At 40.4% G+C, this 14,285-nt stretch overlaps 1 protein-coding gene across 1 annotated transcript; it reads right to left on the bottom strand.

The window, feature by feature from the left end:
- Positions 1-1,154: 1,154 nt before the first annotated feature.
- LOC115416628 (dual specificity protein phosphatase 2-like) lies at positions 1,155-14,063 on the bottom strand. The gene is made up of 5 exons (XM_030130464.1): positions 13,529-14,063; positions 10,281-10,393; positions 9,194-9,413; positions 3,625-3,847; positions 1,155-2,553 (listed from the first exon to the last, which is right to left on the bottom strand). Exons 1-4 carry the CDS (start codon positions 13,914-13,916, stop codon positions 3,630-3,632), a joined length of 939 nt encoding a protein of 312 aa, XP_029986324.1. The 5' UTR covers positions 13,917-14,063; the 3' UTR covers positions 1,155-2,553; positions 3,625-3,629.
- Between the last annotated feature and the right edge of the window lie 222 nt (positions 14,064-14,285).

Below are 14,285 nucleotides of genomic sequence, written 5' to 3'. Positions count from 1 at the left end.
TGTCTCAAGATTTTATGAGCCTGACACAGACTGAAGCTGTAAAATTCAGTATAAACCGTGTTGTGTGTGTAGTTTTTGATTCAGGGTCACTGCTCATGTGAGATTGAATCTTGCACAGTTCCTGCTCTCTGTTGTTCTAAAGAACTTTAATTGTTGGACATGTGGAGTCCATCTGTTCAACTGCCACTTTACTGTTGGACGTGCAATAACACAAATAAAACAGTCATGGTGATCTGTAATTGAATAGACATTTTTCTTTGTGAAGGTCCCAAGACCAGACTGGGGCTGATCGATCAATCAATCAACAAACCATCCTTCAGTTTAAAAATAACTTCATTTACAACAGATCTCAAAACAACTCATGATTGATGTTGCTTGACTTTTGACAGCTGAAAGCAGTATAAATGCTGGGTAATGTTAGGGGTCACTGGATGATATCATTATAAAGGAACATATGAAGGAACATTAACAACATGTTGAACCAATATGACTAAAGTAATGATAATTCAAATCATATACGGGCAACGCTTGTGTTTCAGATTGAAAATCTGATCAGTTGATGTGCCACTGTGGACAGTCAGTCACTGTAGCTGTGCATCATAGCTCTAGACTGTCACAACAGTGCTGTAATTACATGCAAATAGGAAAAGGCAGTTCCGGTCCCCAAGGGGGGCAGAATACAGGTTTGGTCCCCAAATCATCAAAATTCAGGTTTAAATTTTTTCTGTGAGTTTTAGATGTTTCAAGTGATTTTTGTGTTCCCTTAAATTTTTCATGATTTTACAAGTTAAAATCAAAGCTGTAGGACCTTCAGAAAGGGTGGATCCCACCAGACACCAGTATGTCATTGGATCCCACGGGGTAGCAAAAACGGGTATGTGTGTGTGTGTGTGTGTGCATGTATGCATGTGTGTGTGTGTGTGTGTGTGTGTGTGTGTGTGTGTGTGCGTGTGTGTGCATGCGTGTGTGCGTCTGTGTGTGCATGCATGTGTGTGCGTGTGCGCGTATGCATGCATGCGTGTGCGTGTGTGCAGAGTCAATGGAACTAACTAGAAACCATGTATTTTGTGACATTCTGGGACTTCTGTACAGTGCGTTACACCATGTTGCACCATTATTACTTAAAAATTGTACAACAGACTCAGTGGTTTTTGTTTGGCATAATTTTATAACTGGAAAAACAGCAGGAATCATTTGTACATTTAAAGTGCAAAAGACAGTAATAATAGTAAAGTCAAACCAATTTTTAAATAAATAAAGATAAAAATTCTATTTACATGTTAAAAACAAATTCTTCCAGTCTGTAAGTGTATTCGATCTCAGGACAAGGTTTTAATAAATTACAAATAAAGTGGAATTATTGCCCTACGTAGTAAACACAGTTGTGTCTCAAACAGACATGTTGTGTCACAGTGGTTCTAAATGTGAAGGAATAACTGTCATTATAAAGTTAGACAGCCCTTGCAAAAGAGGCACACAGTCCAATGACCTGTCATGCACACAAACACAAAAGGCTGAACTTCCCTGAAGAAGCACCAGCTGCTGGGGCTCCCAGTCAGTTGGGTTCATGGTCATTCAGTGACATTTTCACTGACAGTAGATGTCTGCGTTCTCAGCTTCTAGTTTCTTCTGAAAGTACAAACTGAGGTTAGCAGCTGCAGTCGGCGACCCGAGCACAAGCGCCCACTGCACTCATGTAAACACGTTAGAGCTTGAACACAAAGGAGACGTGAACGAACTTTAGGTATGGGAGTAAAAATACACATGAACTCATGTGTCCAGGAACCATTTACTAATGTGGTCATATTAACAAAGTACCAACTTCTGCAAGATGTCCATTAACAGCATTTAGGTCATGGTCATCACTGACTCTGAACAGACAAATATAAATACTCTTAAATAAATTCATAGAAGAAATTTGTCTTAATCACACTGTTTCATTCATCACATAAATGTTACCGTTCATTTATATTAGTTAGAATCTAAATTAACATGTAATCCATTAATAAATGTTCAAAAGACATTTGTGTAGAGTTACTCCTTAATATTGTATTAATTAAATCTGAACTCTTCAGATGTTTGAGTATATTAACCACTCACAGCCTCTTCATGAATTTCAATGTGTAAATGAATACCTTTCATAAATAAGTACCATCAAAATTAGCTTAGACTCATTAGATAACCTTTAATTAACTTGTTATTGCTTCTTACTGAATTAACTACCGGCAATGTTAATGAATCTAAGTAATTTAATATTTTAGTTAATATGATCAGCATTAGTAAATACTACTGGATTGTTCTGCCATTACTCGACACATGAGTTCACCTGTAGTTAACAGGTAGCTCCTGCTTATCCCAGCATGATCTGAGGTGAGTGGAGCGGACTTTTACTGGAAGGTGCATCTAAAGCACACAGTGTTTTTGTACGCATGACTGACATCCTGATAATGCCCATGATGCTTAGAGTCCAGCAGGACGCCCACCAGAGGCAGGACGGCTCCTTTGAAAGTGCAGTCAGCTTCATTTCCTGCGTCCGTCAGCCCTGACAGAGGACGTCCGTCTGTCCGTCAGCCCTGACAGAGGACGTCCGTCTGTCCGTCAGCCCTGACTGAGGACGTCCGTCTGTCCGTCAGCCCTGACAGAGGACGTCCGTCTGTCCGTCAGCCCTGACAGAGGATGTCCGTCTGTCCGTCAGCCCTGACAGAGGACGTCCGCCTGTCCGTCAGCCCTGACTGAGGACGTCCGTCTGTCCGTCAGCCCTGACTGAGGACGTCCGTCTGTCCGTCAGCCCTGACAGAGGACGTCCGCCTGTCCGTCAGCCCTGACAGAGGACGTCCGCCTGTCCGTCAGCCCTGACAGAGGACGTCCGTCTGTCCGTCAGCCCTGACTGAGGACGTCCGTCTGTCCGTCAGCCCTGACAGAGGACGTCCGTCTGTCCGTCAGCCCTGACTGAGGACGTCCGTCTGTCCGTCAGCCCTGACAGAGGACGTCCGTCTGTCCGTCAGCCCTGACAGAGGACGTCCGTCCGTCTGTCCGTCAGCCCTGACAGAGGACGTTCGTCTGTCCGTCAGCCCTGACAGAGGACGTTCGTCTGTCCGTCAGCCCTGACAGAGGACGTCCGCCTGTCCGTCAGCCCTGACAGAGGACGTCCGTCTGTCCGTCAGCCCTGACTGAGGACGTCCGTCTGTCCGTCAGCCCTGACAGAGGACGTCCGTCTGTCCGTCAGCCCTGACTGAGGACGTCCGTCTGTCCGTCAGCCCTGACAGAGGACGTCCGTCTGTCCGTCAGCCCTGACAGAGGACGTTCGTCTGTCCGTCAGCCCTGACAGAGGACGTCCGTCTGTCCGTCAGCCCTGACAGAGGACGTCCGTCTGTCCGTCAGCCCTGACTGAGGACGTCCGTCTGTCCGTCAGCCCTGACAGAGGACGTCCGTCTGTCCGTCAGCCCTGACAGAGGACGTCCGTCTGTCCGTCAGCCCTGACTGAGGACGTCCGTCTGTCCGTCAGCCCTGACAGAGGACGTCCGCCTGTCCGTCAGCCCTGACAGAGGACATCCGTCTGTCCGTCAGCCCTGACAGAGGACGTCCGTCTGTCCGTCAGCCCTGACAGAGGACGTCCGTCCGCCTGTCCGTCAGCCCTGACAGAGGACATCGGTCTCGAACTGCAGCAGCTGTCCCATGAAGGCCAGGTTTGGGGAGATGACGTGCCGCCGCCGCTTCACGAAGTCGAAGGCCTCGTCGAGTCGGACGCGCTGGGTGTGCATGAGGTAGGCCAGGCAGATGGTGGCGGAGCGGGAGATCCCAGCCTGGCAGTGCACCAGCACCCGACCGCCGCGGTGCTTCACCGAGTCTGTGGGCGGGGCCAAGAGGACGACACGTTAACGGACTCCATTTCACATCATATGGACACATTTACAAACCAAGGTTCAAATAGTTTTGGATGTTTCATTCTAGTTTAGTGTTATTTAGTTTGGACTTTTTTGTCTCTAATTCAGTTCGTTTTAATTGTTTTCAGAGCAGGTCTGGTAGTTTTTATTAGTTTTGTTGTTTTTTTTTTTAAATGCTTAGTTTTAGTTTAGTTGGAGTTTAGTTGGAGTTTAGTTTTAGTTTAGTTGGAGTTTAGTTGGAGTTTTAGTTTAGTTGGGGTTTAGTTTAAGTTTAGTTGGAGTTTAGTTTTAGTTTAGTTGTAGTTTAGTTGTAGTTTTAGTTTAGTTGGAGTTTAGTTTAAGTTTAGTTGGAGTTTAGTTTTAGTTTAGTTGTTGTTTTAGTTTAGTTGTAGTTTAGTTTTAGTTGTAGTTTAGTTTTAGTTTAGTTTAGTTTAGTTCAGTTTAGTTTAGTTTAGTTTAGTTGTAGTTTAGTTTAGTTTAGTTGTAGTTTAGTTTAGTTTTAGTTGTAGTTTAGTTTTAGTTTAGTTCAGTTTAGTTTAGTTTAGTTTAGTTTTAGTTTAGTTGTAGTTTTAGTTCAGTGGGGTCGGGACCCCACATGGGGTCGCCTGGAATTCAAATGGGGTCGCCTGGAATTTCTAATAATGGATTTTTGGAAAAAAAAAAAAAAAAAAATGTACTAATAAAAAATACATGGTGAGTTTTTAGAGACAATCACAAAGCATAAAAGACATGACAAAGTCTGAAACTGAAGCGCTGTGGTACCGTTTATGCACGTCTTTAAGTGTTGGGGGTCACCAGAAATTTGTGACGTTAAAATGGGGTCACGAGCTGTTAAAGGTTGGGAACCACTGGTTTACCTGTAATGTTAAGTTTCCTGGTACTATAACTGAGTAACTACGCAAACTTTAAAGAAGCCTGAGGAAAGTAATCTATAAAAAGAATGTCCACTTGAATGTGTGAGTTTTAATGAAGTTTAGTTTGTAGAGGTTGATAATACCGTGAAAACATCATCATCTTCTCATGTTAAGGTTTTTAATAAAAACTAGGCCTGGGCAAGTTACCGCGTTATTACCGTGTTAACACATTCATTAAATAACGCCAACAACTTTTTTCTCTCCCGTTAATGGCGTTTTATTCTAACTCCTATTCTTCTGCTTGTGTGCGTGTAGCGATTAGCTGCAGATAGACAACAGGTTTAACAAGAAAAGACGGACGTCCAAAACTTGTGTCCAAATCTGTTCCTGTAGACTCACTGTAAAACTGACACATACAAACTAAATCTGTCTGAGTTCTGTTCACTGCCTTAGTACGTTTACATGGCATTAGACATGTAAATGAATGGGAAAAAGACCACTAGCTCCATGCTAACTTGAATGGGAAAATCCATAGACACACTAACGATTAGCATTTACAGATTAATTTAAGATTTTCAACGTCTTTTTATCCAACAACAAAGGTTCACATCAGAGATATTTGATACTATTCATTCTGACAACAACTGAACAGAAAATACTCACAGACAAACGTTTTTGGGGCCATACAAACAGAGTGAAAGAAACGTGTCTGTTAGTTCCTTCTTATGTCTGAACTGACTACGGGAACACCGCAAGGACAAAACATACGTTAGTGACACTTATTCCCACCACTAGAGGGCCCCCTTTGTTTACTTTGAACAGCTGAACATCACATATTATTGTTCTTATTAGTATTAGTACTGATTAGTGGGACTAAGACTCCTGTCAATCACTCACAAGTGTAAATAAACATGTGTGGACATAAACATGTGTAACAGTAGCGGTCTGTTCCATGGACATTTTCATTTAAATGTCTTCAGATGGTGGGGGGGGGAGAAGGACACAGGTGTTTGGAAGCACTGACATGTGCAATTATTTTTATCAGCGGAGTACTGCAGTCTGAAATATCACTGAAAGGAAATACACACTGTTGATACCGGCACCCCCCCATATAACTATGCAATTAATTGTGATTAATCGCAGAAATCCGCACGATTAATTGTGATTAAAAATTTTCATCGCTGTCCAGCACTAATAAAAATATATCACAGCTTCAAACCCTTGGGACTTTTTAACTGGAGTTAAAATGGGTTTAAAATGTACTGTTGTTGTTTTCATCAGTATTCTAAGAGATGGAACAAAATCTTAGTTCATTTGAGGTTTTGTGGATAGGTTTCTGGTTCAGTTTAGGGTGTTTTATGACTTTTCCATGTCTTGTCGGTCATGAGTGTTACAGTATAAGAGGCCTGTGTTCTACAGAATGTTAGTAAGTATATATTTGAAATATCTTCAACTCAGTGTCTGGGTCCCTCATCCTAAACTAGATCCTATGTTATTGCATTTTCATGGACTGAATAGACTGAAACTGGACTGGACTGTCCACTCCTGAGCCAATTATTAACAATAAAGAGTCAAAAAAAAAAAGGAAAACAGCTCCATTATATGTGTTTGCACCTCCTGTTGGGCTGTATAATCCAGTTGTTTTGTAACCAGATGATTAGAACATTAAGTCCATAAATCTGGGCCTCCAAATGGATTATGACACACAAGCTGCTTATAGACATTTCAGGATATTTATGATACATTGAAAGTAGAAAAGATGGCTAACTGAACCAAATGAGTTCTTCGAACAATAAGATGAGACACAACTGTTAATGGGGCTGACAGTGAGCGAGGAAATAAAGCCTCAGCGTCAACTCCTGGATCGACATTTATGGGATTAGACTGTTTAGAAAACCTCTGACTCCACCCAAGGTTCTAATAGTTTAGGATTTTTCATTCTAGTTTATTTAGTTTGGACTTTTTTTTTCTCTAATTCAGTTCGTTTTAATTAGTTTTCGGAGCAGGTTTGATAGTTTTTATTAGTTTTCGTTTTCTTGTAAATGCTTAGTTTTAATTTAGGTTTTTTTTTTTTTTCCTTTCACATCTTCTCTGTTGTATTCAAATCAATCCCAGACAGGACTCTGCTGCTTTAGTCTCCATGTTTCCAGGTAGAGTGGGGACCAGAAGACGACTGGAAACCACAAGTGAACACAAGTGACGGACCTTGAAGTACCATACGATGCCAGCAGCTAAAATTGCTCCAGCGAAATAATCGATTTTGTATCAATCCGACATCGACAAAGATGAAAACAAAGGGAATTTTATCCATAATTTTTATATATTTTAGTTAGTTTTGTAAACACACAATACAGTTTCAGTTAGTTATCGTTTTTTCTTTTAATTATAGTTTTTATTTATTTCAGTTAGCGAAAATGTTTTTTTTCAATTCTAGTTTTCATCGTTTTGTTAGTTTTCGTTAACGATAATAACCTTGATTCCGCCTTCTCATATTATTATGTATTAATTATATACTAATACTTTACTGCACCTTTACTAGTGTACTATATCTGTACTCTTATGACAATAAATGGAATATCTTGTGTTCTTATCTGGACCAATAACAGAACAAGTAATTGATGAAATGTCAAGTCAAGACGTTAATGAACAAAATAACAATACCTTTTTACTGAATGTAAAATGTCTACATGTTGGAGTTTTTAATATGTAAATATCCTGTACAGCATTTTTTTTTTTTCAAACATAAATTAATACTGTGTGCATTTTTAATCATAATTCTATTCTGTTATAGTCCATTTTCTTTCTTTTTTTTTTTTTTTACTTAATTTGTGTTCCTTTGACCATTACCTTGTTACACACTTGCCCTTAATTACTTACTGCTCTTTGTACTTTCTACTTTATTTCCATATGCTTTTATTTACATATTGTCATAAACACATGGCATAATATTCTCCTACTACATTCATCTGTAAGTTATCTTATCTATTCTGAGCTCATTTAATTCTAACATTCACCAAAAAAGCAGTGTTGTTGAATTTATGATGCACTATTATTAGAGCTTTTATTCCTCTTTGCTGTAAATCTGAGATGAATCAAGTTCCATTTTGTCTTAAAATGATCTTAACCCTTTCATGCATGAATTATGAGAACCTTAGTCAATATTGTTTTCTTGAGTGATCATATTCTTCTTTAGGCAGAAAAAAACAATGCGAGCAAAATTTTTTTATGAACCTATTTCTTATGGAGTCACAAAAATGTCCCGTCAGCTGGACACCATGGGTTGAATTAATGAAGCAAAGAAACATGGATTTAAAACTCATCATCAGAAAGTGATAAACTGTGTGAAAACTATGAAATAAAAACATTTTTAATGCCGCTATTTGCTAAATCGCTAATGTTTTCTCCCATTTTCTCATACTCTAATATTAGTTATTACTCATTTCATGGAGATAAAATCCTCCTGAGACCCAGGAAACCGACAGTTTTAGCTGTTTTACATTAACCCTTTCATGCATGAATTATGAGAACCTTAATCAAGATTTTTTCGGACTGTTTCTATTCCTCTTTAGGCATGAAAGAAAAAACATTGAAATTTTCTTTTATGAACCTAGTTTTCATGGAGTTCCCAAAATGTCCACTCAGCTGGACACCATGCATTTAATTTATGAAGCAAAAAACATGTATTTACTGATAAACTGTGTGAAAACTATGAAATACAAACATTTTAAATGCTGCTAATCTTATTTTTTCTCATATATTAACATGCTGTAATACTAGTTATTGCTCATTTCATGGCGATAATATGCAAAAAACCCCAAAACGTTTTTGCTTAAAAAATAAATTGCTAATTACAGTCTAATAACAATTAGCAATTGGTTTCCACTCCAACATGTTAGTGCAGATCAGGTTTATCAGAACAGTGCAGTTACAGTAACAGTCTGAAGAACAGTGGATGGGATGGTGCATGCACTGCAAAAATCTAACTGACCAAGTGTATTTGTCTCATTTCTAGTCCAAATATCTCGTCACACTTAAAATAAGACAGAATCACCCAAAGAGGAACATTCTTTTTTCGCTTCATTCAAGCAAAAAAATCTGCCAGTGGAACAAGTGAAAATGATCTTGGTAGGATTACTTGAAATCAGATTTTGCAGATCTGTTGTCTATAAATAACTTCTTCTATCTCACTCAGAGTTCCTCTTTAGGTGATTCTGTCTGATTTTAAGTGTGATGGCATATTTGGACTAGAAATGAGAAAAACACACTCGGTAAAATTTTGATTTTTGCAGTGTGAGCGTCCACTGTGTTGGCTGATGTGGAACAAAAACAACCAAACACATGAATATACAGTAGAACAGCTGTCCACTGGAGTGAGCACTGTGCATGAAGGGGTTAACAGGGCTCCTCACCAGTGGTCATCGCTGCTGACCACACTCATCTCATCTTCAGACTCACCGATAAAGGCGATGGCTGTGGAGAAGCACGCTCTGATGTCAGCAGCCAGACTGTCCTCCACCGTCAGCCTCAGGTACTCAAACTCGCCTTCGTAGAAGTTCGGACAGGAAGAGGAAACGTTGAGCACGGCCGTGATGCCCGCCGCCACCAGGGTGTCTCTGCGGGACGAGTGGACGGCACTGCCCAGGAACAGGAAGGGCAGGAGCTCCACCGGACCGTCCTGGAATCCACAAAACACCCACCACATGTTCAGGAAACGACAGCAGCCGCTCCACAGCTCAGTGTGTCTCATATTCAGACATAAAGAGCCTTACAGGAGCTTTAGGATGGAACCCACAGCTGTCAAACATGTGGCCCGGGGGCCAAAACCGGCCCACCAAAGGGTCCAGTCCGGCCCTGGGAGGAATTTGTGAAATGCAAAAATGTAACTAAAATCTGACCAATCCTTTGAGCTCAGGTTCCACATTCAGACCAGTTCAGTCTGCAGTGGGCAGGACCAGTCCAATACGATCAGAAGAACAGAAATAAGGACAACTGAATATGTTTCTGTTCGGAAATGTGAATATTTTCATGGATTTACACTAAAATAAAGGAGAATTTTGCAAAAAAAATGCAAATAACCTGAAATGTCGTAAGAGAAGTCAGTTCAATTGTACTAATATTCTGTCTGTTCTTAAATGTTGTGTGTGTTTGTAGATCCACTGTGATCTGTACGTTCTAATGAACATGTGGAAATGATAAACTGAGGCAGAATAGTGTTCAATTACAACATTTGTTCAGTTTGTTCATGTTATTCACATTTTTGAAAGGATGGTTTGTAGATGGAAACCTGCTCATTATGTAAATCTACTTTTTTTAGAGGACAGTTTAGAGTTGACATTGTCTCTATATAACTCTGTTGTTATTTTCCTGGTGCGGCCCAGTGCAGATCAGATTCAGCTGAATGTGGACGTGGACTAACAGGAGTCTGACAGCCCTGCTCCAACATAAAGAGCTTTAAGAGCTTTATGATGTAAGCTGTGGACCGCTTCTGTTCGATTACATCACAGAACAGACGGGGGACCTGTAAGCAGGAGTGTTTGGGTACCTGATCATACGCTGGCGTCCTCCGGCCTGTGGCTGTGGGCTCTGCTTCAGCTGTACACATGTTACTGCTGGGACACAGCTCTGGATAGGCCTCGGAAAAGCCCTCAAATCCTCCTAAAACCAGGACACAAAGCCTTCAGCTCCAAACCTTCACCAGCCAAAGTCCTGCTGACAGTGTCTTATGTATGAAGGCATGTGGACCACTGGAGGACATGAACATGAAAAAGAAGCTCCCACTGAGGAACAGCTTCAGCCGTTCACCCACTGGCCTCACACTGGAGACTTTAACACGGACTTCAAAATGGGTTCAGTGCATTTTAATCACAGACTCAGGTTTTTGTTCGTTTGTTTGTTTTAATTCATAATGGTGTTGTTTAAGCCTTTATCGAGCAAGTTCCTATTTTTGGTCATTTCCACATACATAAGACAGTGACAGCAACAGTTCCAGTCAGACAACAATCTGAGGTCCAATGTGGTCTACAGGGTCTGGAAGGCCCAGTGTGGTCTACAGGGTCTGGAAGGCCCAATGTGGTCTACAGGGTCTGGAAGGCCCAGTGTGGTCTACAGGGTCTGGAAGGCCCAATGTGGTCTACAGGGTCTGGAAGGCCCAGTGTGGTCTACAGGGTCTGGAAGGCCCAATGTGGTCTACAGGGTCTGGAAGGCCCACCTGGGCATGAACAGTGAGTGGACCTGCTTTGTTCAGTACCATGAACTTTCTTTCTTTCTTTCTTTCTTTCTTTCTTTCTTTCTTTCTTTCTTTCTTTCTTTCTTTCTTTCTTTCTTTCTTTCTTTCCTCCATCAGCTCTACCACAGCTACAGCTTTTCTTCCTGGGGTCCTTACAATAATCTTTACAACTTGTCAATGCAAATCACATACAATAGAATCATTCAAAACAATTTTCACATTCTATATAACACACACAAAAAAAATTAAAAAAACGACACAAATGCAGACCTGACAGCTCCTTCAGGTCAGCAGCGGTATAACATATATGTACATATATTTAATTAACCCAGGTGTCAGTCATCTATGGTCAGTAGATGTTTTTAACTGATTCCTTAATTTCCAGTCGTTTGTTCCATTCTTCCATACTTCTGTTTATTTCCATTCTTTTCATTGCATTTGTTCTTGTTTGGGTCTGTGTGAAATTCCCTCTGGTTGTCTGTCTGGTTGCACAGCTCTGTCTATCTGAACTAAAACAAACATTTTTGTACAAGATGGATGGTTTTTTGGATCTAATAATATTACTAAAGAAAACCAGTAATTAAATAAAAAAGTAATCTAGTAATGGAACTAATGTAAGGAATGATGTTCAAAGGGGTCATGTGGATGTGGACAGGGGTCTGGACCAGCACGCATGGGGGTCGAATGTTCTAAAATACATGTTCTTTTCACATTACATGTGTAGTTTTTGTATTTTTTTTACATATATATACACGTCTAGGGCGGTTCGAAAATATCAGTTCTGCAATATATCGCGATATTTCATTTCACAATACTGTACTGACATTAAAAAGTACTGCATGGATATTTTTAGGTGTTTATTCAAATGCAGATATGGCGGAGGTTCACTTTGTTTTTTTGTTTTTCTTTATTGTTTCTATCTTATGTATAGTTATTTTACACTGTTTTATTAAATCATGGTTCTCTGAATCCTCCTAAAAACCCTTTAGACTGTCTGAGAGGCAGATGGGAGCTCCTTTGGAAACGAGGAGACTCAGAAAAAATTTGTGATGGAACATTAGATCCTGTTGGGATCAAATAAAAATGTGTTCAGGATTGGTGCAGATTTGTGCTGGAATTCAATACTTCCAGGAAAAAAATCTAAAAAAAAAAAAAAAAAAAAAAAGAAACAAGCAAAAAATGGCCTTTTTAACTGTATCATGATATATCATATTGTGATCTGTACCATATCTTCCCTATACACGTCCTAGATTTCTTTTTACCAAATATGGTAACTTCATTGACCTTGATTTTCCACATGATGATATAAAATTTTGAAAAAAAAATAAAGTACTAAAGTCTTGTTGCGTCCTCCAATAACAAACTACGGCTGAAATGTTGAAGGTCAGAGTATTTCTATGAGTGACCTATAACAGGCTCACATAAAAGGACCACTGTTACCTTGCAAAATACACCCAAAGTTTAAAGACTTCCTGATAGAATCTGAACAATATATCAGATCTTTAGAATTGATCTTTAACAGAAAAAGCACTGGCACCTTGACAATTTATGAAGAATTCTTTAAAATAGACTGAACTCTCTGATGCATTTATTTATTTATTTTTATTAGATATATTGTTGTTGGGATTTTTTAAAATACTACTGTTTATCTATTCTGCCTTGTGCACTTTATAAAAAAAAAACAAAAAACAACAAACATAAAATAACTGTAATATTCTGGCAGCTGGGGCACCAAAAAAATGCTGTAAAATAACAGAAAATAACCATCTCATAAAAATATGGTAATTTTCCATAATTAAAATACAGTTTTTTGCCCTAACTTTACATGAGATTTTGCTTTTTTTTTTGGACTTTTTAATGTTTAATAAAGAATATTTACATGTATTAAAACAATCCAATTCCCTATATATATATATATATATATATATATATATATGTACATATAATTTTCAGTGAGACTCAGTTGTCCAATCCACTGATAAAAACTGTATTTGGACAGTTTATCAGTGCTTATACATGTTCTACATTCACAAAAATACATTTATTCAACAGTTTTGTTGTGAAACCTCCTGTAATTACACAAGATATTTGTCAATGAACAAACAAGTCTGGTTCAACTGACAGAACTAATACTTCTGTTACTGTTAACTGTCAGTAATTTTATCTGGGGTTTTTTATTTTTTTTTACAGTATTAAACTTTAAATTAACAGTTTAATCTCATACATAGAAAATAAATGAAAAAAATCTTTTAAAAAATGTACATTTTCTGGTTACTGACAGTTGCAGTTTTTTCCTGTTCTTTTCCATTGGACATGTAAACTCAGTCTGTTTGTGTCATTTCATTGATATTTTCCTGTATCTGAAAAATTCAGGACAAATCTGTCAAATAAACAGTGAAAATTCAGTTCAGTTACTTTTTTTTTTTTTCCAGTGTGTCTTTAAATGTTTTTGTCTTAAACACATTTGCTGAAATGCCTTTTCTTGTTGCCATCTTCAGTGTGTGTGTTCATGTGTGCTGTAAACCTGTAGATGTTCTGTCCAGGTGTGGAGGTCCAGGGCTCACCTTGCAGGAAGCAGATGCTGGAGCGGACCTCACCGCCCAGGGCTGCGAGCAGCATGTGGGCCACACTGTCCGGCTTCAGCTCGTCCGCGGAGCCGCTCCTCTCATCCACCACCACCACGGGGCTCCACTCCCCGCTCCGCAGCCGGCCCAGGAACGCCTTGTCCGGCACCAGCCACTCCAGAGCCACCGCGGAGCCCTTGGACCTGCGGCGCAGCACCGAGTTCCAGTTGACGTTCCGGGACTCGCGTATGTGGGTCAGCGAGAAGTCCAGGAAGGGCCTGCAGTCCAGGACCACACAGCCGGAGGACGCGCACTGGTCCCGGGGGGTCCTGAGGATGCGCACCAGCTCCCCTGCGGTTATGTCCAGGAGGTCCCAGGTGGAGGTCATACCTGCACACGTCACACACACACACAGGTCAGCACACCTTCAGCTGATGGTCCTCTGGGTTCCCTCACCTCTGCTGATCATCTACTGGAGGACAGTGTTGTTTAGAGCTGCAGACCCTGGACCACCTGTCCTGTCTCTCACACACACCAGCTGTGAACACAACACACACTTCCACTCACTTCACTGATAACAGCTGGGGAAGGGGCGGGGCCACCGCGGCTCCGCCCGCTTTTCCATTCAAGGAGCCGTCAGAGGCGGAACTACCATATATGGCATCACCGACGTGCCTTACATAGGCACTGACGTCAAATCAGATTTTCCGACCGCGCACGTGGTTATTCGGGGTTATCCCATGTTTTTGTGTTGAGT

The sequence above is a fragment of the Sphaeramia orbicularis genome, unplaced genomic scaffold (assembly GCF_902148855.1).
Source record: "Sphaeramia orbicularis unplaced genomic scaffold, fSphaOr1.1, whole genome shotgun sequence".
NCBI lineage: Eukaryota > Metazoa > Chordata > Actinopteri > Kurtiformes > Apogonidae > Sphaeramia > Sphaeramia orbicularis.
This window is presented reverse-complemented; position numbering and strand designations above follow the sequence as displayed.